This window comes from Mus caroli, unplaced genomic scaffold, assembly GCF_978045245.1.
Source record: "Mus caroli unplaced genomic scaffold, Mus_caroli_1 scaffold_1, whole genome shotgun sequence".
Taxonomy (NCBI): domain Eukaryota; kingdom Metazoa; phylum Chordata; class Mammalia; order Rodentia; family Muridae; genus Mus; species Mus caroli.
In genome coordinates, this window is record NW_028227256.1 from 29,307,789 (window position 1) to 29,335,713 (window position 27,925).

At 38.4% G+C, this 27,925-nt stretch overlaps 1 protein-coding gene across 2 annotated transcripts in view; it reads left to right on the forward strand.

Annotated features, from left to right (window-relative positions):
• Positions 1 to 27,925, forward strand: part of Khdrbs2 (KH RNA binding domain containing, signal transduction associated 2) — a 488,795-nt gene that overhangs the window by 210,283 nt on the left and 250,587 nt on the right. For both annotated transcript variants that reach the window (XR_015046810.1, XM_021163203.2), the window contains exon 4: positions 8,100 to 8,246. Coding sequence is in view for 1 of the 2 variants with exons in the window: in XM_021163203.2 (XP_021018862.1) it covers positions 8,100 to 8,246 (147 nt within the window). In the remaining variant the exon portion in view is untranslated. The remainder of the gene's footprint in view (positions 1 to 8,099; positions 8,247 to 27,925) is intronic.

Here is a 27,925-nt window from a genome sequence, read left to right on the forward strand (position 1 = left end):
GGCATTTCTTAATTAAGGATTGATGAGGGAGAAATCAGCATACTGTGGATGGTACCATCTCTAGGCTGATAGGCTTAGGTTCTGTAAGAAGGCAGGCTGAACAAAGCACGAAGAACAAGCCAGTAAGTGTCATTATCCCCTGCCCCTGATTCCTGTCCTATTTGAGTTCCTGTGAACAGTGACATGGAAGTCTAAGTCAAATACACCCTTTCCTCCCCAACTTGTTTTTTGGTCATGGTGTTTCTTTGTACAAGTAGAAACCCTAAGGCAATCAGGTAGCTGGGTCTCCCTCCAACATCTTCCCAAACTGTACTAAACCCTATTGAATGTGAAGTGTGTAACCATGAAAAGATTACCTTCATAGAGCTGACTGCCAAGACTACGAAAGGCCTCAGCCTAGGAGTACATTTACTGCAAACAGTGCAGACAAGCAGGGGTGAGCTCTTGCTCAGCATCTGGCCATTGCTTCTGTACTGTGTACTTATGTGTGTGTGCTGCTTTTGTCTGTATATAATTCATACTACTTATTTATACTCACACAAAATTTTTCAACAAGTGCCATTTTAAAAGTGCTTTTAAACTGGGGATTTAGACAAATCCCATTCTGGCCACCACATGAATAATAAATGTGTGTTTATTTGAACTTCTTGGTGGTGAAAGTCCTGCAGACAATAGTCTTATTTATTTCTGAAAAGGATTTATATTAGAAGAAAGATCCCTTGGGCATTAAGAAAAAGCCTGCAGAAAGCACTTTAGTAAATTAGGGTAAAACACAACAATTTAGGATAAAACACGGCAATAATGATTGCTTAAGTAAAAACCAAAGCATAAAACTTCATATACTGTACATAATGCATTTTCAACTTTTCTATTATCTAGTTTGTTTATATCACTGGAAAAGCTTCCGTTGGAGATTTATTGGAATCTTAGAAGACATGAACTCATTTGTTCATATATAATTTGGTATATGGTTTCAAACATGAGCTGTGTGTGAATGATGAGAACATTTAGCAATAGTGACAGGTGCTTACTGCTCTCTGTGTGATTCTTCTTACCACTTTCTGCATTTTGTGAGTAAGCAGTTAGACACACGCAATAACGAGTTAAAAAAATCTGCCACATTTGTATGCTAATGCATGGGAAAACTGGGATTATTAACCATGGTTATAAAGACACAAACTGGATGGGTTAACTGCCACTCTCTTCCTTCTTTTAACATAACATGACCGTGTTCTACCACTGTAAATGATAGCCTTACAAACTATTCCAGCTTTACCAGCTTACATAGTGAACTTAGCACAATGGGGGAAATGTGTATGTGTTTGCTTTCCTAAACTGAAAGCACAGATACTAGTATGGTGGGTTAAGGGTACAGGACATAAAGAGGGTGCATAAGATTTAAACTTCTCAAAAAAAAGATTTATATATTTTTGTTGGTTTCAGACAGGAGCCTAACATAACTGTCCTCTGAGAGGCCCCACTGAGCATCTGACTAAAACAGATGCCGAGACCCACAGCCAAACATTGAACCAAGGTCAGGGACCCTTATGGAAGAGTTGAGGGAAGTACTGAAGGCCCTGAAGGAGATAGAAACCACATAGGACCAACAGTGTTAACTAACCTGGACCCCTGAGAGCTCTCAGGGACTGAGCCACCAACCAAGAAGCATACATGGGCTGGACTAAGTCCGCAGGCAGGTGTGCAGTTAAGTCTTTATGTGGGTCCCCAACAGCTGGAGAAGGAACAGTCCTAAAGCTGTTGCCTTTCTGTGGAATCCTTTCCCCTAACTGGGCTGCCTTGTCTGGCCCCAGTGAGAGAGGATGCACCCAGAGACTTCATGTGACAGGTGGGGGTATACACATGGAGCCCAACCCTGTCAGGAGAAGGAGTAGGAGGATGCAGGGAGGGACTATGTGAGGGGGCAATGGGAGGACAGAGATTGGAATGTAAACTGAATAAATAAATACAAATCTTAAAAAATGAACCCTTATTAAAGACTCTAACCCAACTTCCTATATGCCTAACTTAACAAATTCTGAGATTTTCTTCCTTATCCATCACTAAAGTTGTTGATAAACACTAAGCACATCATTATAACAAGGCAAAAAGAAAAACAAAAATAAAAAGCAAAAAGCCTTCCCTGCTTAGATCCCTGTCCTTATTAGCAAATATAGCACCAGGGACTTCCTTCTGTGTCACCTGAGGTACAGAACACAGCTGTCTGTAAGCATGGCAGACGACCCTGCCAACAGTATCAGCAGTCTGATGTGTGTGTCACATAGCCTATGGCATTTTAATATTTCATGCAATGGAGTCTAAGACAAAAAATGATAACAGTTTTTCCTCATTTTTCCAAAACAGTTGAACTTTTAAGTTTAAAATATCATACAACCATATAACCCCTTAATATGGTCTTCGTTGAATTAACCTAATAACTAAATTAGCATCTAACTCACTCTACCCTGTGTGTTGCAAGTTTATTTGAAACTTTTCAGATAATATTATCTCAAGTGAATTAAATGTTAAAAATATGTAATTGACCTGCAAATGTAATTTTGTAGTCAGGCAGATCACAATCCAGACCCTTAAAATAAAACCATAACTGGGTTATTTGCCCCCTCCCAGGGAGCAGGGGAGGCTTTAACTTCTCTGGTATTAAAAAGATGACAGGGACGTATGCTTGAAACGTATCAGCATAACAAAGCATCATCCTTCCATGGAAATCTAAAGCTGACTTACTTGCTTATCAAAATCTTTTATTTTGTCTTTGGTGAGAGAAGAGCTCACTCATTGGCTTCTCTTGTTTTAGCTCCAAAGTAGCAGAGACTGCATACATACATCACCAAAGCAACTTAGGGTTTCCTGTTGCCCGGATAAAATGCTAAAATTCACTCAATTAAGTGTCTTGGCTTAAATACCACATATAGAAAACACCATGGCTTTTAATTCACATCTAGATTGCAGAGGCTCTAAAAATAGTTCCCATTTACTTCACACTTTTCAACGTTTGTTGCCCTGGAAATACATTGTAGAAGATAATCTTTTGGGAAACCGTATTTTCAAACACTTGTGTTTAAATTAAGCCAGGATTAACTACAAAATTTTAAAGCTCGAAATAATTCTAATCATTGCCATGTCTAAGCTGCATACTATTTTAGTTTATTGTGCTATAAGTAAAGTACCTACTACTCAGTATTTTCTAACAGGTCAAGTTGAGCACATGTAACTCAGTATATGGGAGAGGACTCTTTCTTTGCTAGAGATGTTCCCTGGTAGATATTGCTAAGACCCTTCTGAGTCTATATAGCTCTATGCCTCCTTCTGCTTATACAGTTTGCTTCTTGAAGATATAATTGGACTTCTATTCAAAGTATCTTTTGTAAGTTAAGTTGTGATGCATAATTTAAATATAAACTTGTATAGTGAAGGATCACCTGAGAAAAGAGTCTGAACAGAGGGATTACCTCAGCTAAGCCTGTGGGCATATCTGTGAGGGGTTGTCCTGATTAACAACTGATCCAGTCCACTGTAGCTGGCACCATTCCCCAGGCTGTCATGAAATGTATGAGACTGAAGAAAGATGGCTAAGCCACCAAACAGGCAGCAAGATCTGGAGGCACAGCAGAATGTGAGCTGCCCAATGTGGTGTCTGGGAACCCAGCTCCTATTCTCTGACAAAGCAGCAAGTGCTTTTAAGCACTATCACCCCAGCCTCCTTTATACACACACACACACACACACACACACACACACACATATATATATACACACACACACACACACACACACACACACACATATATATATATATATATATATATATATATATACAAGTATACTCTTAATTATTCAGAAGTTTTGTCTCAGGTTAATAGTGTTGGGGAATAACTCATGTTTTTGGATTGGAGAAATGTCTCAGTGATTAAATGCCAGATCAAGCATGGCTGTGTCAGAAAATATGTGATACAATTCATACACCTGGACATTGCTAAGATCCATCTAAGTCCACATAGTACTAAGCCTCCTTCTGCTTACACAGTTTGCTTCTTGAAGGTATAATTGGACTTCCCGAACATTGGTATATTGGACTATAAATGGAGCATCCCGAAGCCATTGATCCTCACATATGCTGATGACTGCTGTTGCCCTGAAGCTGATCTCTTCATTTTACTTTCAAACACTGAATTTGGGGAACTTTTCCCCCATTACTCATAGATAATCACTCCATAATAATAATAATAAAAACAAAACAACAACAACAAAACAGATGCAGTTTTTGAGATTGAGGAATTGATGGGGTCATGAGGATGTGGAAGACAAGGAACAAGCCTTCCACTTGACCTTTAAAGGCATGGGAAAGGATCTAGACAACACTACCAGAAAGTCCACAAAAGCCTACATGGTTTCTACATTTGTAGAAACAGTTCATTGCCACGCGTGGCCTTGAATTTGGAATTATGAGAAGATACCTGTACCCTCTGGCTCAATGAGTGCTACAGTCATGAGCCAGGGTAAACTTGGGGGCATCAAGGATAAAAAGTTAACATGGTATCATGATGAAAAGGCCTAGATAGGAAAAGAAGGAATCTATAAAATTGAAGCAAATGATAGATGGGTTTGTTTTATAAGAGAAAGACTTGTATATGATCTAGAAATAAATAGCATTCGAAAGAGAATACAGGAGGCTCTGGGATTGTTAGGATAGGAGACAAAGATTGGGGAATTAAAATATGATATAAAAGCATTAAAAAGTTAGTGCTTTGTTCTTCTGAAGGATTGGAAATGACAATTTAGATTTAGAGTGATATTAGAGAGCTAGTTGCTTTATGTGCAAACATTTTAACATTTTGTAAGAAATTATTGTAACTTCAGTAGTCTATCACCTTTCTGTTCTTATATGAAAGTACTTTCTAAAGACTGCTGTCTGCTCTACCAAGCAACAGCAAGAGCTGTGCCCAGCTAACTGTGAAGAACAGGCTGTGTGAAAACCATAAGTAAATGTGTCCCTGCTTTAGGTTTCATTTCTGTATTAAGGACGCACAGGGGTTGGGAGTAATGATCCGGGAGTCATAAAATTTATGTAAATTTAAAGATTTCTAAAAATAATTAACAATATTCAAAGCTGTGATGATGTAGCTTTGGTTAAAAAAAAAAAGCTGGATTTAGGCTCTCTGGTCAGGAGAAAGGAAAAGACTGGGAAGGGAGAAGGAAAAAAGGAAAAGAAGTGAGAATGATGAGAATCCGCAGGGAGAGAGAGAGCACTTGAACTGCCAGCCTGCATCCACTGTGGACTCAGTCATTATTGAATCAGCGCCTCTCCCACTCACCCCTCTCTCAGGGCCCTCCCAGTGCTGAGGCTGGACCTCAGTAGTTCAGAGTACTTTCTGCTCTTACAGAGGACCTGGGTTCAGCACCCAGCAATCACACATTGGCTCCCAATCATCAGTTTCTGCCATTCCAAGGTACCTGATAGCTCTTTTCCTGGCCTCCATGGGAAAATGCATGTACTTGGTGGACATTTTTTCAAACAAAAACACATGTACACATAACAGAAAAATAAAATTATCTTATAAAATAATCCATATGTTCTTGGAACTGCACTGTCCACCCATGCAGGTACCACTGATCTCCTATAATTTTGTGTGTGTGTGTGTGTGTGTGTGTGTGTGTGTGTGTGTGTGTGTGTGTGACTAATGTATGTTCTATTAACCACTGAGCCATCTCTCTAGTCCCTGGCCTCAATTTTTTAGAAGATATATTTTTGTGGTTTTTGTTTTGTTTGTTTGTTTGTTTGTTTTGAGACAGGGTTTCTCTGTATAGACCTGGCTGTCCTAGAACTCACTTTGTAGACCAGGCTGGCCTTGAACTTAGAAATCTGCCTGCCTCTGACTCCCAAGTACTGGGATTAAAGGCGTGCGCCACCACCATCTGGCAGAATATATATTTTGGAACCACTGTATTAACCATGGTTTTATTAACCAGTATAAAACCCTCCTATACATCTTTAATATTGATTATTCCAAACAAGAACTTCCTATCTTTAAGCTCCAGCTCCCTCCACCCACTCTGTCTCTTAGTTACAGGTACCTCTCTCTTCTCTCATATTACTTGTATTTAACCTACCTTTTAGCTACTATTCTCCTCTCTGTCTAAGCCTTTCCACCACACATAACATTCACCACTTCAGTTTTTCTTCATGTACAATATCCTATTCTTTTCCTTCATTTATGACTCTTGTTAATACCTTTTTTCCTGAGTTTCCATGACTTCTACCTGGGCTGCAACTTAAATATGGAAAACAAAAGGCCTGAAGTAAGGATCCACTTATGAGAGGGAACTGGTGCCCTTTGTCCTTCATGGCTTCAGACAGACATTAGTATTTTTTTCCTGTTCTATCCATTTACCTGTTTGGTTTTTTAAAATTTTTTATTAGGTATTTTCCTCAATTACATTTCCAATGCTATCCCAAAAGTCCCCCATAGCCTCCCCCCCCCCACTCCCCTACCCACCCACTCCCACTCTTTGGCCCCACCGTTCCCCTGTACCGGGGCATATAAAGTTTGCATGTCCAATGGGCCTCTCTTTCCAGTGATGGCCCACTAGGCCATCTTTTGATACATATGCAGCTAGAGTCAGGAGCTCCGGGGTACTGGTTAGTTCATCATGTTGTTCCAACTATAGGGTTGCAGATCCCTTTAGCTCCTTGGATACTTTCTCTAGCTCCTCCATTGGGGGCCCTGTGATCCATCCAATAGCTGACTGTGAGCATCCACTTATGTGTTTGCTAGGCCCCGGCATAGTCTCACAAGAGACAGCTATATCAGGGTCCTTTCAGCAAAATCTTGCTAGTGTATGCAATGGTGTCATCGTTTGGAGGCTGATTATGGGATGGATCCCTGGATATGGCAGTCTCTAGATGGTCCATCCTTTTGTCTCAGCTCCAAACTTTGTCTCTGTAACTCCTTCCATGGGTGTTTTGTTCCCAATTCTAAGAAGGGGCAAAGTGTCCACACTTTGGTCTTCGTTCTTCTTCAGTTTCATGTGTTTTGCAATTTGTATCTTATATCTCGGGTATACTAAGATTCTGGGCTAATATCCACTTATCAGTGAGTACATATCATTTAAATTAGTCTATTTTGGTTATCAATACAGCTGAATTATATTGTTTTATATACCATATTTTTATTACCTTCTCATCTGTTTTTGAATGTCTAGGTTGGGTACATTTTCAGCTAGTGCCAAAAGAGTGCCAGTGGAAGTGTCCCTGTAATGATAGAAAGTCTTTGGGTGTGGCCTAGAATATGGGGACATATGGCACTTCTAGTTTTTGAGAAAGTTCTGGTCTGATTTCCAGAGTAGCTACACTAGCTTTCACTCAAACCAGCAGTGTAAAATATTTCACCTTTATCACAACAACACATGCAGTGTTGGCATTGCAATCACAACAATGGTCATTCTGACTGGAGTCAGATGGCATTTTAAAGTAGTTCTGATTTTTGTTTCCCTAATGACTTTGACTGTGATTATTTTGAAAGGTACTTCCTAGCTCTTTTTATTTCTTAAGCAAAGTTTGCCCAATTTGAAATTCTAAAAGTATTGGGTTTTTTTTTTCCTTATATTTCTCTGTGATACTTTGGCAGTGGAGGAACTGGGTGAAGGATGAGCCCTTGTTTGCCACCAATCTTTCATGTAATTTCTGCAAATATTTAAATGGATTTTCCTGTGCAACTCAATGGTCATCTACTTATTATTTGAAAAGGACTTTACACCAGACACAAAGGAACCATGTCCTCAAAAAATGCAGTGATGTTTGTACAAGAATAAACATCACTTAAATGTCTCACACTCACAAGGTTAACATTTCATTAAACTGGTTAAAAATTGTGTGGCTGAGGACAATGGCAGGTGCCATTAAAAATCCAAATTTGAAAACGATTTGAATATGGTTAACCGTCTTGCAGCAGATATTTATTTCTCAAAGAATTTCCTTCTCCCTTTGGAAAATTTGCTTAGATGGCGGCCCTTTGTCATGTTCTCAAGAAATGTTAAATCAATGCAAAATGAGTGGATCCATATGTCTAAATATAACTTCTTCACAGGAAGAAGAGCTGAGGCAGAGCGGGGAGGCCAAATATGCCCACCTGAGTGACGAGCTGCATGTATTAATTGAAGTGTTTGCTCCACCCGGGGAAGCTTATTCACGGATGAGTCATGCCTTGGAAGAGATTAAAAAATTCCTGGTTCCTGTAAGTGACTTTTGATTTTACAAATAGTTTCTCATCAGTTTCTATTTTAAGTTGTGTCTTTGATCTTCATTGATTTTTGAAAGGATTATTTGGTTTCTTTGGAGGTTAGCTTCTTGAGTTCTTTATATATTTTGGATATTAGCTTTCTATCGCATGTGGGGTTAGTGAAAAATTTTCCCCAATCTGTAGGTTGCCAGTTTGCCCTATTGACTATGCCCTTTGCCTTATATAATCTTTCCAGTTTCATGAGGTCCCATTTATCAGTTCTTAATATTGGAGATTGAGCCACTAGAGTTCTGTTTAGGAAATTCCCACCTGTGCCAATGAGTTCAAGGCTCTTTAGTTATCCATGTGTAGATTCGATAATACAAGGTACAGACTGGAAGACCTGTCTTGTTGACATTGTCAACTAATCTGACAAAAGTAGTCATCACCAATCAGTTACAAAGTATACACCAGCCCACAGCTAGAAAGAATAAGAAAAACATACAAGGAAAGATACATTATTGATGCCACCTTTCCCTGCTTTAAGCCCTTAACATGTAACATATTTATAATTAGAAAACAAAAAGTATAGTAAAAAGAGGATGGGATTGAATATTATTTATAACAAACCATTGATAGTGCTTTCAAATAGTAAATGATGTTTAGGTGACAGTATGTCAGGTGCTGGCTGATACAAAACAGAGCATAAGGTTATATTAATGATGGCAAATAAATATTAACCAAAAAATTACAACTATAAACTCATTATTCAGTATTAGAGTAACAGAGGATGCTCATTTGCCAATTCGACTGCAAATTGGATGGAGTTCTCTACTGATATATAAGAAGTGGGAGGAGGTAAATGCATGGAGTCTTAAAGATGAAAATTGCACACATTCTAGGAAAAGTTCCTTCAATAGAAATCTTGCCATGAGGTTCAGTGCTGAGATATTGAGAGAATGACAAGTAACATTCCTGGGAAGATCGTGAAGAAATCCTGAGCTCAGAGAGTGCCTCACTGAGATTAATGTGCAATGAAGAAACTGGAGATTTGTATACTCAGTAGAAACTTCAGAGAATGGGACATTTACGACTCATTCATTGGAGTGGTATTGAAAATTGGAAACCAATAGTATCATAGAATTTTCTAAGTGTAAAAGCAGCAAGGCCTAGCGACATTTTCTGGTTATATGTCTGATCCAAACATTAATCTTTGTCAAGACACCATTACAGAATAATGGCACACTAATCTGAGTATTTTTTAACTTCGTGTGCATAGTTATTAATTGGGTCTCATCTGGAAACCTCCCGAAATATATCTCATTCTCAAGATCGATGATACTATGTTCTTTCTTCCATTGGTTTCCAAGGGAATCTTTAGCACAAGGATAAGTAAGGCATTTTAGTCAATTTAGTTCAGAACAGACCAGATACATGTATGTGTAGTGAGGCCAGGCCTCCTTATATCACAAACTCATTGTATAGTTTCAGCTAAGTTATTTAAATGTTTTAGCATCAGTTTATGGATCTTTAAAATGAAAGTAATCACAATTTATTCAGTTATAACTATTATGAATATTAAATAAGTTAATGCATGCAAAATATGATTAAAATGAGAAAGCAGTGTAGAAACTTACTTTTTAAATCCATTATAGTAGAAAAACAACAGATGACTTTCTGAGGAAAAAATTGTGTTAGATATAGTAATATGTCTTTTTTGTTTGGATATATATCCTTTCCTCCCTTCATATTTTCCCATATATGCCTCCCTCATCTACTTCAAGTTCATTGATTCTATTTTCACTAATTGTTATTTTATTCCTAAATAGCTCCTTGCCAATCCATATAATGTCCATTTTAGTATGTCTTTGATGCATGTATTTTGAACATAGAATATATGCCCTTGTACAGTCAATGTAAATGATACACATCCCTGTCATATATTTATACCCTTTAATCAGTTCATTTCTTTTGTATGCACTGTAACATAAATGGTTGGCATGGTTGTTAATTTATTTCTGAGCCAACATTGTGTCTTCTCCATTTAGCACAGTAGTTTACTCAACTTTCCTAGTGTTGCAAACCTTTTATACAGTTATTAATGTTGTGGTGGCCCCCAGCAACAAAATTACTGCCATTCCCACCTCATAACTGTGATGGTTGTCATGTAAATATCTGTGGTTTTCAATGGTCTTTTGCAACCCCTGTGAAAGAGTCACTTGAATCCAAAGGAGTCGCAGCCCACAGGTGGAGAACGACTGCTAGTACCTTTGCCAACAGCATTTGTCTGAAGTGACTGAATGAAATTGAGCAGAAAAGTACACCAGGCAAATGCAGCCAGGTCACATTTCTAATCCATGTGCACAGTTTAAATATCTGTTACACCCTGACCCTGCCATATCTGTAATTTCTGCTCTATAATCCATTTCTCTCATCCCTATGTTCTTAATTTTTTTCTCCTTTACTTATGCAACATAGAAGCTTGCTGCTAAATCTAGAGCCTTTGAAGTTTCTTCTTTAAAAATTAACATGGCTATTTCCTTCCATTTTAGCGTCTTCTCAAATCTTACATGGGTAACAAATACTTCAATTTCAAATCTAAAGTAACTTCCTCAGTTGCCTTCTATCAGGAAATACTGTTGTGACAGGTCCATAACATCACTGATAATTCTATCCAAAATAGTGACTTGTTGTCCTTACCCTCTTTCCCAATATATTTCTCTTATAGATATTTATAGAATTTAGATCTTATATAGGAAGATAGGGAGGAAGATGATAGGTAGGTGATAGATCAATAGGTAGATGGTGGATAGATAGATAGATAGATAGATAGATAGATAGATAGATAGATAGATAGATAAATAGATAGATACATACATACATACATAGATACATAGATACATGATAGATACATAAATAGCTCTTTATGGTTTGTGTACCTCTTAGAACATGAATGTCCTGAGGGTTCTGCCTGTGAACCTATCCTCCAGTACTTTTTATAGGCTATACTGTTTGTGACAGTCCTTCTGACTGACTTTCCCTTTTTACCTTCCTTAGCTCCAGGCAAAATATAGTATCTGTCTACTTTATCTGTCACCAGAACCACAAAGACCTAAAACAAACTAATTATAATATATATTATATGATAATATTAGAGAGAGAGAGAGGGATTAGATGATGATAACATCACTAGACATTTATTTATATATATTTAAGGTGATTATTCAGATCAACATGATGAATTCTAGAACAATACAGGAGATCTAATCAGGCTAGAACACTGACACTCAATGGACATCTTCTTCCTCTGTAAAAGTGTTTTTTTTTTCCATCAAAGGAATTGTTCATCTTCTTGTTATATTAGGTATAATTACTAAACCTACCCTATGCCCAGAGGCTACATTCATCAGAACTACCACTGAGTGCAAGAAATTCCTTATGAAACTTCTGCATGCTTTAGGATGTAAGAAATCAATTCACTTTCTTCAATTAAATTAGGTGTTGAAGAAGCCATTGTTGAAGAAAGGTGATGAAGAAAAATTGACTAGTTACTGAAACTAGGGTGAATGCTTCCAAATTAAAATCTGTAATGCTTTAGTCAGTAAAATATTATTAAACTAAACATTGTCACTTTCAAATTCTTCATGTTTTAAGAATAAGCTCTACTAAAAATTATTGTTCATTAGTTCACCTTAAAATATAGATTGATAGTCTAGTGTAAACTCTCTAATTCTAAAATTATGTAGTTGATGCTTCAGTGAGGAACTCATGTCCATTTTCCTGCGTACACTGGAACACCTGGATGTAACTGGTCACTGTTTTATTTCAGTGTTCCTTTCTTGAATAACTTAGATATTAGGACAGCAGCATATTTTGTGTGGATTATGGCTTTTGAAACTTTATAGAGCAGGATCTATGCTAAAATTGGTGTCAGGAACTTCTTAGAACCCTAAATTAATATATATTTCCCAAATCTAGTCAGAATGTTAAATCAAAATAGTGATAGTGTTCTGTGTTGTTAAATAAATTAAGTCTCAGTTTTCATTAAGTAAATTGGGCAGTTTTGCTAATACTTAATAATTAACATATGACTGCAACTTAAGACACTGCCTCCGAAATAGAAAATGTGAAGCATTCAAAGTTCAGTTCAGGGGGCAGTGGGATGGCTTAGCAGGTAAGAGAACTTACCCCACAAGACTGAGTTCCATCCCAGGAAACAAAACAAAGGTGGAAGCAGAGAGGAAACTTCACAAAAGTGGTCCTCTGACTTCCAAATGGATATTGCAACATGTGCATACACACATATCACACACATAAATAATAAGAAACTTCTAATTATAATAATGTAATATTTATTAGTTTGTGTCCATATATTTTCCATAGAAAAGATGAAAGGTGAGCTTCCACACAAGAAATTAGTGTTGGATAACAGAAAAATAGACAGCTTTGTTGCTTTCTCCAATAAGTGGTGCTAGAAACCTAAATAAGAAGTCTATTTTTAACTTCTTTTTTATTAGATATTTTCTTCATTTATATTTCAAATGTGATCCCCAAAGTCCCCGATGCCCTCCTCCCTCCCTGCTCCCCAACCCACCCACTCCCACTTCCTGGCCCTAGAATTCCCCTGTACTGGGGCATATGATCTTCACAAGACCAAGGGCCTCTCCACCCATTGATGGCCAACCAGGCCATCCTCTACTACATATACAACTAGAGACACAGTTCTCTGGGGGTACTGGTTAGTTCATATTGTTGTTCCTCCTATAGGGTTGCAGACCCCTTTAGTTCCTTGTTTAGGAGCCCTGTATTCCATCCAATAGCTGAGTGTGAGCATCCATTTCTGTATTTGCCAGGCACTGGCATAGCCTCGCAGGAGATAGTTGTATCAGAGTCCTGTCAGCAAAATCTTGCTGGGTTTGGTGGTTGTATATGGGATAGATTCCCAGGTGGAGCAGTCTCTCGATGATCCGTTCTACTGTCTCAGCTCTGAACTTTGTCTCTGTAACTCCTTCCATGGGTATTTTATTCCCCATTCTAAGAAGGAACGAAGTATCCACATTTTGGTCTTCCTTCTTCTTAAGTTTCTTGTATTTTGTAAATTGTATCTTGGGTAGTCTAAGTTTCTTGGCTGCTATTCAGTTATTAGTGAGTGCATATCATGTGTGTTCTTTTCTGATTGGGTTACCTCACTCAGGATGATATTCTCCAGATGCATCCATTTGTCTAAGAATTTCATAAATTCATTGTTTTTAATTGTTGAGTAATACTCCATTGTGTAAATGTACCACATTTTCTGTATCCATTCCTCTGTTGAGGGACATGTGGGTTCTTTCCAGCTTCTGAATATTAACAACACTTTATCAGTATCCACAGGTTGACAAATCTGTCTTGCTTGGCTTAAGCTTCATGTGTTCTCACACAGAGATTTGTGCAAAGTAAAGTGGGGAAAGAGGTAGATATGTAGGTGGGTTGGTAGGTATATAGACTCATTGTAGATTCATGCATATGCATACACATTTCATTTTTGCCTTTGTATCACTGTATGTCTTTGCATAATAATCTGAGATTAATATGGGCAGAAATGGCAAGATGATAGTACTTTGCTCTGATAAAGTTGCTGGAATCACAGATAACATTTTAGTCTTCTGTCATGACATGGCAAGCAAGGATGGCCAGTGCAGATCCTGCCTACCACCATTCTGTACTGCTATTCACATTTGTTTTCTGTCTGTTTGTACAGAATGATGAGAGAGAGAGAGAGAGAGAGAGAGAGAGAGAGAGAGAGAGAGAGAGAGAGAGATGGTTTAACTAAAATACATGAGGCATACCCTGATACCTAGTGTGTCAAAACAGAAAGAAAAAAAAAAAACTAAACTGAGATTATCAGAAATATCTGGATGTTTTCCACTATTTTGCATCACATTCAAAACAGTTTAGGAACTCATAAAGTGGAATATACACAAAGACGGGATTATTTGAAGACGGACTTTTTACTATGCTTGTTCAAACAATAATCTTTTCCTTCAACTGCTACCATCAAGTCAAGGGGCAGGTACTTTAAGTCCATGTTTAGTGACATGACTCTGGTGACCCCAGAGCACACGGTTTTGTATATGTGTGGGAATGGGCACATAGGACCTGCCTTACTTTTTTTTTTTTCCTTTTGGCTGCCATATCTCAAATGTTATTTGATCATTTTCTTTCTTCTTGAGTTTGGAATTTTAGGGCTTGGGTTCCATCAGTGGACATTTCTGCTGCTGTCATGTAACAAAACAGGTAGGATTTTTATCATGTTGATATTTTCTGGTTGGTTTGTTGAAATTACATCTCTCTTCTGGGATTTAACATTTTCCAACCATTGTTGAACATTTGTTTCAACCACAATAAATTTTTCACTCGCAGGTCTTGTAACTAACCTTGCCCAGTCCCAGAGGGACTTTGTGATATCCAGAGAGCACTGAAGGGAGAAAAACAGCATCTGCTATTAGCAGATTTTCCCGAATTAGTTATATTTCGCCCTTTCTGCCCCTTCATTGTGATTTTCAAGCTTATTTGAGGAATCAGAGAAGATTCGGGAAGATAATTTGCATACAAGGGTACAAATTGCAAATAGTGAGACATTTTTTAAATGAAAGGAAAATGACCCAAAAGTAAAATCTTTATAACCATTCTTCATAAACCTAAGAATAGACATGTTATGCTAAGTCTAAGTATCAACTAAAACCCAGTCCCTTGGAGAGTGCAGATACGATGTGTCCCACTCCCAAGTGACCCATTCTTATTTACAGAAAAGCACAGAAGTGTTAGATTGAATGTTTTCCTAGTAGGTGTAAAGTTGATGTTGCAGAAAGTTTCCCTTTCCTTGAAAGTTAAGTGTCCTGAAACTTTCAAAGACAGGCCAGCAATAGGAAAATATAGAACTCAGCTTTACAAATAAAATTAAAAAAAAAAAAAAAAAAGCTGTGAAAGTGTAGCATGAGAGACAACAGGCCACCTTCCTAGTCAGAGCAGAGGTGTCCGCCCGGCCTGAGAGGCTTCTGCCACAGGTTCCTTGGGAGCCAGCTTGGTTCCAGGACTCCACGGAGGGCAGTCTGCACAGGTGAGAATGTGGAATACAGAGGCCAGCAGTCTCTGGGACAGGCGAGAGCCACAGAGCCTCTGAGGCAGCGCCATTTTCGGCTCCAGACAACCGGCCACCTTCCTGGTCAGAGCACAGGTGTCTGCCCGGCCTGAGAGGCTTCTGCCTCAGGTTCCGTGGGAGCCACCTTGGTTCTGGGACTCCTCGGAAAGTAGTCTACACAGGTGAGAGTGTGGGCCACTGAAACAACGGCTTCTGTGACAGGCCAAAACAACACAGCTTCTGGGAAAGATCCTTTTTGGGCCTTCATCTTCGGCCAGGTGGAGGTCCAAACAACAGATAACTGTGCACCTTCCCTGAAAGAGGAGACCTTGCCTGCAGAGACTGCTCTGACCACTGAAACTCAGAGGAGAGAGCTAGTCTCCCAGGTCTGCTCATAGAGGGTAACAAAATCACCAGAGGAACATTCTCTAAACAGACACAACTATAACAACTAACTCCAGAGATTACCAGATGGCGAAAGGTAAACATAAGAATCTTACTAACAGAAACCAGGAGCACTCACCATCATCAGAACCCAGCACTCCCACTTCGCCCAGTCCAGGGCACCCCAACACACCTGAAAAGCTAGACCTGAATTTAAAAGCATATCTCATGATGATAGTAGAGGACATCAAGAAGGACTTAAATAACTCACTTAAAGAAATACAGAAGAACACTGCTAAACAAGTAGAAGACATTAAAGAGGAAACACAAAAATCTCTTAAAGAATTGCAGGAAAACACAACCAAACAGGTGATGGAATTGAATAAAACCATTCAAGACCTAAAAAGGGAAGTAGACACAATAAAGAAAACCCAAAGTGAGGCAACGCTGGAGATAGAAACCCTAGGAAAGAAATCTGGAACCATAGATGCAAGCATCAGCAACAGAATACAAGAGATGGAAGAGAGAATCTCAGATGCAGAAGATTCCATAGAGAACATCGGAACAACAATCAGAGAAAATGGAAAATGCAAAAAGATCCTAACTCAAAACATCCAGGAAATCCAGGACACAATGAGAAGACCAAACCTACGGATAATAGGAGTGGATGAGAATGAAGATTTTCAAATCAAAGGACCAGCAAACATCTTCAACAAAATTATTGAAGAAAACTTCCCAAATCTAAAGAAAGAGATGCCCATGAACATACAAGAAGCCTACAGAACTCCAAATAGACTGGACCAGAAAAGAAATTCCTCCCAACACATATAAATCAGAACAACAAATGCACTAAATAAAGATAGAATACTAAAAGCAGTAAGGGGAAAAGGTCAAGTAACATATAAAGGCAAGCCTATCAGAATTACACCAGATTTTTCACCAGATGCTATGAAAACCAGAAGAGCCTAGACAGATGTTATACAGACACTAAGAGAACACAAATTCCAGCCCAGGCTACTATACCCAGCCAAACTCTCAATTAACATAGATGGAGAAACCAAAGTATTCCACGACAAAACCAAATTCACCCATTATCTCTCCACGAATCCAGCCCTTCAAAGGATAATAACAGAAAAAAAAAAAACAAAAAAAAACAATACAAGAACGGGAACCACGCCCTAGAAAAAACAAGAAGGTAATCCCTCAACAAACCTAAAAGAAGACAGCCACAAGAACAGAATGCCAACTTTAACAACAAAAATAACAGGAAGCAACAGTTACTTTTCCATAATATCTCTTAATATCAATGGACTCAACTCCCCAATAAAAAGACATAGACTAACAAACTGGCTACAGAAACAAGACCCAACATTTGCTGCTTATAGGAAACTCATCTCAGAGAAAAAGATAGACACTACCTCAGAATGAAAGGCTGGAAAACAATTTTCCAAGCAAATGGTATGAAGAAACAAGCTGGGGTAGTCATTTTAATATCTAATAAAAAAGTCCTTAATTTCTTTCTTTATTCCTACCTTGACCAAGTTATCATTGAGAAGAGTGTTGTTCAGTTTCCACGTGAATGTTGGCTTTCTATTAGTTATTTTGTTATTGAAGATCAGCCTTAGTCCATGGTGATCTGATAGGATGCATGGGACAAATTCAATATTTTTGTATATGTTGAGGCTTGTTTTGTGACCAATTATGTGGTCAGTTTTGGAGAAGGTACCATAGTACTACCGGAGGATCCCACAATACCTCTCCTGGGCATATATCCAGAAGATGTTATTATCCTTTGAAGGGCTGGATTCATGGAGAGATAATGGGTGAATTTGGATAATAACAGAAAAATACCAATACAAGGACGGGAACCACGCCCTAGAAAAAACAAGAAGGTAATCCCTCAACAAACCCAACATTTGCTGCTTACAGGAAACTCATCTCAGAGAAAAAGATAGACACTACCTCAGAATGAAAGGCTGGAAAACAATTTTCCAAGCAAATGGTATGAAGAAACAAGCTGGAGTAGCCATTTTAATATCTAACAAAATCGACTTCCAACCCAAAATAATCAAAAAACACAAGGAGGGGCACTTCATATTAATCAAAGGTAAAATCCTCCAAGAGGAACTCTCAATTCTGAAAATATATGCTCCAAATACAAGGGCAGCCACATTCATTAAAGAAACTTTAGTACAGCTCAAAGCACACATTGCACCTCACACAATAATAGTGGGAGACTTCAACACACCACTTTCACCAATGGACAGATCATGGAAACAGAAACTAAACAGGGACACAGTGAAACTAACAGAAGTGATGAAACAAATGGAATTAACAGATATCTACAAAACATTTTATCCTAAAACAAAAGGATATAACTTCTTCTCAGCACCCCAAGGAGCTAAAGGGAACTGCAACCCTATAGGTGGAACAACAATATGAACTAACCAGTACCCCGGAGCTCTTGTCTCTAGCTGCATATGTATCAAAAGATGGCCTAGTTGGCCATTACTGCAAAGAGAGGCCCATTGGACTTGCAAACTTTATATGCCCCAGTACAGGGGAACCCCAGGGCCAAAAAGGGGGAGTGGGTGGGTAGGGGATTGGGGGGGTGGGTATGGGGGACTTTTGGGATAGCATAGAAAATGTAAATGAGGAAAATACCTAATAAAAAATAAATTAAAAAAAATAAGAAAGTGTAGCATGATATCTGTATTTTATTGCTAATATTCACTTTTAAGTGAGTGCATTCCATACATGGGACTGGGTTACCTCACCCAAGATGATATTCTCAAGTTCCATACATTTGCCAAAATTCATGTTGCCTTTGTTTTTAATAGCTGAATATTATTCCATTGGGTAGAAATACCACATTTTTTGTATCCATTCTTCAGTTGAGGGACATCTATTTTGTTTCCAGTTTCTGGCTATTATCAATAAAGCTACTACAAATAGAGTTGAGCATCTTTTGGGTATATGGCCAGGAGTGGTATAGCTGGGTCTTTAGGCTATACCAAAAGCTGTTGCCTGTATGTTCCACTAGTGAGACAGCCATGTCTAGCCTCAGTTGGAGAAGAACCACCTAGCCCTGAAGAGACATAAAAGGCCAGGGTAGGGGTGGGGGGGATAACCAGGAGAGCCCCCACCTACTCAGAGGAGAAGGGGAGGGGGATAGGAAAATGATTGTAGTAGGAGTTGACCAGGAGGACAGCAGCGAGCAGAATGAAAAGTGAATAAGTAAAACCAAAAGAAAGTAAATTATGCCCAGGAGAGGTATTACTGGATCCTCCAGTAGTACTATGTCCAATTTTCTGTGGAACCGCCAGACTGATTTCCAGAGTGGTTGTACAAGCTTGCAATCCCACCAACAATGGAGGAGTGTTCCTCTTTCTCCACATCCTCATCAGCATCTGCTGTCACCTGAATTTTTGATCTTAGCCATTCTGACTGGTGTGAGGTGGAATCTCAGGGTTGTTTTGATTTGCATTTCCCTGATGATTAAGGATGTTGAACATTTTTTCAGGTGCTTCTCTGCCATTCGGTATTCCTCAGGTGAGAATTCTTTGTTCAGTTCTGAGCCCCATTTTTTAATGGGGTTATTTGATTTTCTGGAGTCCATCTTCTTGAGTTCTTTATATATATTGGATATTAGTCCCTTATCTGATTTAGGATAGGCAAAGATCCTTTCCCAATCTGTTGGTGGTCTTTTTGTCTTATTGATGGTGTCTTTTGTCTTGCAGAAGCTTTGCAGTTTCATGAGGTCCCACTTGTCAATTCTCGATCTTACAGCACAAGCCATTGCTGTTCTATTCAGGAATCTTTTCCCTGTGCCCATATCTTAAAGGTTTTTCCCCACTTTCTCCTCTATAAGTTTCAGTGTCTCTGGTTTTACGTGAAGTTCCTTGATCCACTTAGATTTGACCTTAGTACAAGGAGATAGGAATGGATCGATTCGCATTCTTCTACATGATAACAACTAGTTGTGCCAGCACCATTTGCTGAAAATGCTGTCTTTCTTCCACTGTATGGTTTTAGCACCCTTGTTGAAGATCAAGTGACCATAGGTGTGTGGCTTCATTTCTGGGTCTTCAATTCTATTCCATTGGTCTACTTGTCTGTCACTATACCAGTACCATGCAGTTTTTATCACAATTGCTCTGTAGTAAAGCTTTAGGGAAGGCATGGTGATTCCACCAGAGGTTCTTTTATCCTTGAGAAGAGTTTTTGTTATTCTAGGTTTTTTGTTATTCCAGATGAATTTGCAGATTGCACTTTTTTTAATTTTTAATATTTTTTATTACATATTTTCCTCAATTATATTTCCAATGCTATCCTAAAAGATCCCCATAGCGCCCCCCACTTCCCTACCCACCCATTCCCATTCTTTTGGCCCTGGCATTCCCCTATATTGGGGCATATAAAGTTTGCAAGTCCAATGGGCCTCTCTTTCCAGTGATGGCCGACTAGGCCATCTTTCGATACATATGCAGTTAGAGACAAGAGCTATGGGGTACAAGGGATCTGCAACCCTATAGTTGGAACAGATTGCACTTTCTAATTCGTTGAAGAATTGAGTTGGAATTTTGATGGGGATTGCATTGAATCTGTAGATTGCTTTTGGCAAGATAGCCATTTTTACAATGTTGTTCCTGCCAATCCATGAGCATGGGAGATCTTTCCATCTTCTGAGATCTTCTATAATTTCTTTCTTCAGAGACTTGAAGTTTTTATTATACAGATCTTTCACTTCTTTAGTTAGAGTCACGCCAAGATATTTCATATTATTTGTGACTATTGAGAAGGGTCTCCTGGGCATATATCCAGAAGATGTCCCAACCGGTAAGAAGGACACATGCTCCACTATGTTCATAGCAGCCTTATTTATAATAGCCAGAAGCTGGAAAGAACCCAGATGCCCCTCAACAGAGGAATGGATACAGAAAATATGGTACATTTACACAATGGAATACTACTCAGCTATTAAAAAGAATGAATTTATGAAATTCCTAGCCAAATGGATGGACCTGGAGGGCATCATCTTGAGTGAGGTAACACAATCACAAAGGAACTCACACAATATGTATTCACTGATAAGTGGATATTAGCCCAAAACTTAGGATACCCAAGATATAAGATACAATTTGCTAAACACATGAAACTCAAGAAGAATGAAGACCAAAGTGTGGACACTGTGCCCCTTCTTAGAATTGGGAACAAAACACCCATGGAAGGAGTTACAGAGACAAAGTTTGGAGCTGTGATGAAAGGATGGACCATCTAGAGACTGCCATATCCAGGGATCCATCCCATAATCAGCTTCCAAATGCTGACACCATTGCATACACTAGCAAGATTTTGCTGAAAGGACCCAGATATAGCTCTCTCTTGTGAAACTATGCCGGGGCCAAACAAATACAGAAGTGGATGCTCACAGTCAGCTATTGGATGGATCACAGGGCTCCCAATGGAGAAGCTAGAGAAAGTACCCAAGGAGCTAAAGGGATCTGCAACCCTATAGTTGGAACAACATGATGAACTAACCAGTACCCCGGAGCTCTTGTCTCTAGCTGCATATGTATCGAAAGATGGCCTAGTCGGCCATCACTGGAAAGAGAGGCCCATTGGACTTGCACACTTTATATGCCCCAATACAGGGGAATGCCAGGGCCAAAAGAATGGGAATGGGTGTGTAGGGAAGTGTGGGGGGATATGGGGGACTTTTGGGATAGCATTGGAAATGTAATTGAGGAAAATACGTAATAAAAATATAAATAAATAAATAAATAAATAAATAAATAAATAAATAAATAAGAAAGTAAATTAAATTAATACAAAGAAAAAAACCTTGAAAGCATCAATATCACCAGGTCATCCAATAATACTGAGGAAAACACTAAAGGTTGTATGACTGTGGCAGAATTTATATAGTTACTATAAAGTTTCTCTACATCCTGAGCAGTATATGTCTGGATTCTTGTCAAAGCTTTCACAGCTAGCTTACTATAATTCATTAATATTTGCCAGCATTACTTCAGTGCTGAAGCAGGTAACATATCCCTTGCACATTATCAGGATATTCAATATTGTTTTCATGTATTTTCTGTCTTGTGGCCTATTGTATTCATAACACAAATATACTTACAACTTGGTAGCTGTGCTTTCCAGTTACTTTAAAGACATATCAGTGATGTGCACCAGAGCTCTTATTATGCCGGAAATGTAAAACTGATATTGTTGATTTTATGTTACCTGATGTCCTTCTGGAAGCTCATGAGGACTTCCCCTTCTATAGTGTGTTCAGTCTTGGATAATAGCAATAGTTAATAGTATATTTCATTAACATGCAATAGAAACTAATTTGGAAGAAGAAGAAAACTCATTTACTATTCCATTGTTCTTGCCAGGAAAACAATGCTATAGTTAGGAAATGACTATTCTGGCCCTTCTACATGTTCTTATATTCATAATAAGATTATCAATTTAACTATTATTTGATACCTATGGAAAGTGCGGGAGGAAGGGACCAATGTTGCCTATTTACCATATGTTCCTATATGTATAAGTGTAAGAGACAAAGAGGGGAATGAAGGGAAAAAGAAACAGGAAGCTGAAGGAAAAACAAAATGGTATTTGCCACGATCTGAGTTTGAAGAAACAGTAACAGAGACTTTCTGGAAGACTGCACTTGTCCATGGAAGAGTACAAGACATGCACTTCTCTGTGAAATCCTCTTCACTCTTTAGATTCTTCCTAAGTGGCTTTCTTTTCTGAACTCTATCTTCATTCATCCACAGCATCTCCTCAGTCACATTGCAACTGCTTGAGTCTGAATTTGTTATCCTGGATTTTGCCCTGCTCTCTGCCTTCTTTTTTTATTATTAGATATTTCCTTTAATTATATTTCAAATGTTATCCCCTTTCCTGGTTCTCCTCCAATAAGCCCCTATTCCCTCCCACCCCACCCCCACCAACTTACCCACTCCTGCTTCCTAGCCCTGTCATTCCCCAATACTGTGGCACAGAAACTTCACATGATCAAGGGCCTCTCATCCCATTGATGACAGACTAGGCCATCCTCTGCTACATATGCAGCTAGAGCCATGAGTCCCATCATGTGTTTTCTTTGGTTGGTGGTTTAGTCCCAGGGAGCTCTGGGGGGGGGGTACTGGTTGGTTCATATTATTGTTCCTCCTGTGGGCCTGCTAAATACCTTCAGATCCGTGGATACTTTCTCTATCTTCTTCATTGGGGACCCAGTGCTCAGTCCAATGGTTGGTTTTGAGTATCCACTTCTGTATTTGCCAGGCACTGGCAGAGCCTCTCAGGAAACAGCCATATCAGGTTCTTGTCAGTAAGCTCTTGTCTGCATCCAAAATAGTGTCTGGGTTTGGTGGTTGTATATGGGATGGATCCTCAGGTGGGGCTGTCTCTGGATAGTCATTCCTTTAGTCTCTGCTCTCACATTGTCTCTGTAACTCCTTTCATGACCATTTTGTTTCCCCTTCTAAGGAAGATCAAAGTATCCACATTTTGGTCTTTCTTCTTCTTGAGTTTCATGTGATTTATGAATTGTATCTTAGGTATTCTGAGCTTCTGAGCTACTGTCCACTTATCAATGAGCACATATCATGTGTGTTCTTTTGTGATTGGGTTGCCTCACTTAGAATGGTATCCTCCAGATCCATCGATTTGCCTAAGAATTTCATAAATTCATTGTTTTTAATAGCTGAGCAGTACTCCATTGTGAACCACAATTTCTGTATCCATTCATCTGTTGAGGGACAGCTGGGTTCTTTCCAACTTCTGGCTATTAGAAATAAGTCTGCTATAAACATAGTCGAACATGGGTCCTTATTACATGTTGGAGAATCTTCTGGGTATATTCCCAGGTTTGGTATTTCTGGGTCTTCCGGTAGTACTATGTCCAATTTTCTGAGGAGCCAAACTGATTTCCAGAGTGGTTTGTGCCAGCTTTCAATCCTACCAGCAATGGAAGACTGTTCCTCTTTTTCCACATCCTTGCCAGCATCTGCTGTCACCTGAGTTTTTGTCACCTTAGCCATTCTGAGTGGTGTGAGGTGGAATATCAGTGTTGTTTTGATTTGCATGTCCCTGATGATTAAGGATGTTGAACATTCCTTTAGGTGCTTCACAGCCATTCGGTATTCCTCAGGTGAGAATTCTTTGTTAAGCTCTGGATGTTTTAATAGTGTTATTTAGTTCTCTGGCGTCTAACTTCTTGAGTTATTTGTATATAGTGGTTATTAGCCCTCTATTGGATTTAGGATTGGTAAAGATCTTTTCATAATCTGTTGGTTACTTTTTTGTCTTATTGACAGTGTCCTTTGCTTTACTGAAGCTTATTTTATGGGTCCCATTTGCCAGTTCTTGATCTTAGAGCATAAGCCATTGGTAGTTTTGTTCAGGAATTTTTCCCCTGTGTCCATGTGTTCGAAGCTCTTCCCCACTTTCTCCTCCATAAGTTTTCTAGTATCTGGTATTATGTGTAGGTCCTTGATCCAACTGGACTTGAGTTTTGTCTGCCTTCTAAGCTTTGAATATGATCTTTGCTTCCTGTTCTCAAGCTTGTATTTATCTGGAATTAAGATTCAAGCTAGACAGCTTGGAATATTGCCTTTAATTCAGAGTATTTTCTCAAGAATCTGTTTCTTCTTCTGGGTTACAGATACCCTGACTTAGTCTTATATATATTTAGTATATATTTTGCTTCTCTTCCTTTAGTTCCTTGTCTTTCCTTTTCTTTCTTCACATTTTAATGACTTTTATTTAAGTTTGGTTTTCCTCATAACCACAAAGGGAGGAAATCCTACTCAGCTCCAATCTCTCACCTGTTAACCAACTGTGTTGTGCTGGATTTTTATGATTTTAATCAGACAGGTTATTTTAAATGATTTATTTGTATTGAATTTTATATCTATTGAATTGGAATACATTGTAAAGAAAGTGGCCATTTGAATGAGTAAACATTCAAATTGGAGCTTATGGGGTCCATTCTCATTCAAACCACAACACTTAGTGATCCTAACACTGGGCTTAGCTTGGGCTAAAGAATGCACATGGGTTTGGGATTATGCACTAGAGCATAGTCATTCTGCCCCTTGCAGACAGTGATCTCCTGTCATCAGCATTTTTTTTTTAGTATCAATTCTAGGAGCCTATCTTCCATCTATAAATCTGTTTAGGGGCCAAGTCTTATGTAATTAGAACTCCTGTGAGTTTATCAATGTCAAGATCATGCAGCACTATTAAGAGAGCTGTGTTCCCATCAATCAAACTCCATATTTTCTCTGCCCCCTGTTGTGCAGTAATCCCTGGGCTTTGAAGGGAGTGAAGCTCATACCCAGTTTAACAATGAGCAGTGAACTAGCACTTCTTGTCAGCACCATTAATACCCCAGTGTTTTTGGACGAACTGCTCTCATTCCAGAGATATGTTTCTTTGATTTAGCAGAGATGGGAGTAGGTGGTGGAGAAGAGAAGATACGGAGGACAGATAGCCAAAACTAAGAAAGTGAGAAGCCACGTTGAAACCTATTACTTTGTAAACAAAGTGGAAAGCATAATTGAAAAAAAGAATTGGAGTTTTGAAAGGTGTTTAAGAGCATTTACACAAAAATCCAGTGGATTCGCATGCATGGATCCAATACTATGGAGCATCAAAAGTACAGCATGGGAGAAGAACATAAAAATTCATAACTAAAACTATATATAAGAATGCTAAATTTATCCTATGTTTTGAACTAAAATGCCCTATATTGAAAAAAGATAGGTCATTTTGCCTCAAAACGCCTGGGGACAGTTTCAATAGAAAAGTAGTATTGCTCACAGCTATAAATTAAACTAATTGAATATTTTTATCTCATAATGAGGTAATTTTATCAATACCTTGCAGCAGATTTTTCACTTCCAAATTTCATTTTAGACATGCTATAAATACTCAATGAACTATAGTACATTTATAACATATTTCATCTAGCTATTTGGTTTATCCTAATATAAATCATATCACTTGATCTGATGTACAAGGAAAGAGAGTGTGTGAGTCTGAATAAACATGAGAATTTATTTAACATCTGTTACTAAGTAGCCTGGAAATTTTCATCTTAATAATAGAAACATTATGTGTTGCTAGTTTAAAAAAAAGTATAGAGAAAGGTAAAGAACTATGTTTCTAAACTTCATATTTCTGATTAATGTATTATGATAGCTCAAATTCACATCTCTAATTGAAATGGATTTCTAAACATTATCAAAATATCAGTAGCTCACGTTTAGGCACTATGTCGTTGAGCCTTTCCCTATGCAAGAGCACACCAAACGGTTACCCAACACCAAGTAGTATATCTAAATACATATATACATTTAATAGTACTCAAAATTCTGCAGGTTCTACTTAGGGATATATGCATTCCAAAGTTGTATATAATAGCAACAGTTAATGAAAAAAGAGGCTATAAATTTCTAAGAGATTGAGGATGGGTATATGGTAGGGCTTCTGGGGAGAAAAAGGAAAAGGGAAAGGAAATTATGTGATTATGTTATAATCTTAACAAAAAAGAAGAGGGAAAAAAAGGAATGTCAATATATTTATTTATAATTGCAATAGCCCCATTGTTTCCTAGTCTCTTCTGCAATAAGGGCCTTACCTTATACTCTGAAAAGAAACATTTACCACAGTCCAAAACATCTACATTGACAAATTTCATTTACTCATATTTGACTCTTTGAAAATAATAGGTAATTGTTAGATATCACAGAGGAAGGAGGCTATCATAACTTATGTCCAGAGCAGATGCTAGAGTAGCAAATCTGTCTCTAGTTCGCATCTAGCCTGTCTTGGATATGTCAGGCATTCATGCTTTCTACTCATGCTTTTCCTGATGGAAAATGAGATTTTGCAGGGAGGGAAACAACTGTGGAAAGTAAGGGCAAACTACAAATGAAACATCTCCTACCTCCCAGTTGCTTTATTTTCTATTGTAACATTTAGATGGTAGAAAGAGTAGGTGTGTCTAATCTATCTCCAGCTTCCTCCCAGGCCCAGTGTAGGCTGCATCAGGCATCTGGAACCAAGTCTTCTTTCTTCTTCAAGACTCTGATGGATTCAGACCAAGAGTAGCGAGTCCTGCCTTGGCAACATTTGCTTTGAGGGCACTTAGGTGCTGGCCCTCTACAAACCCTAAAGTCTTACTGAGAATATACAGAGACCCTTTGCTGGTCTCCATTTGATTTGTGTTCAGCATCCCTTTCTATAGTTTTTTTCCATCACAAATCTAAGTAGACAACATCAAACTCTTCTGTTAAAAACAGTAACAGTACTTGCTATACACTGAGCAGAGGGTGTTAATGTGACTAATAATATGATCAATAAATTCTGCAAAACACAAATTGTCATTTATGAGTTACATATGAATGAATATGAATTGCACTGTAATATGAAACATTAAAACATCTCAATATTTGCAAGCATCTGGAATTTTTGCCATATACAGAAATAAAATCTACAGGTACATTTCTGAAGATTTTTTTTCATCTTGCAGGCAGACTATTTTTGCCTAAACACCTGCATAGAAATCTGTTTAAGCAGTTTTTCCTTGAAATAGACTTCTGCCACTATTCCGTGGCTCATTCATCTGTTATTTATGTTATGACTAGGGTGTCAGCATCACTTGAAAGCTAGACCAAAACAATGGTTCCTTAATTTATTTCCTGGTAGCTGGATGCCTGTAAATCACATTAGCTAATTAAATTCAACAGTAGTTACTTTAAAACATTCAAAAACAATCCAATCACAGCAAGTAATAATAGACTGTGAGTTTCAAGAGACTAGTTTGTTTTTCACAAACATCTGCTTTTAGAAATCAAAAAGCTGAGTGAAGAGCAGGCTTGTGTTAGCAGGCTATGCTAGGAGGTGGGGGTGTGCAATGATGAAGCTGAGCTACTTGCCAAGAGTCTGTACTGTAGCTTCATGATATTGGAAGCAGGCTGGATTAGAGTCTACAAGTACCAAGCCGGCACAAACATTAGCCTGACATCCGTCAGCATCCATGCCTTCTGTCTCAAAAATATAGGCACTTACAGTAGGAGCCACTAAAGGATATTCACCTGAAATTTCATAGTTTCTATTATATTGTTCCACAATTTCTACAGTATGTGCAAGTTTTGAAGTG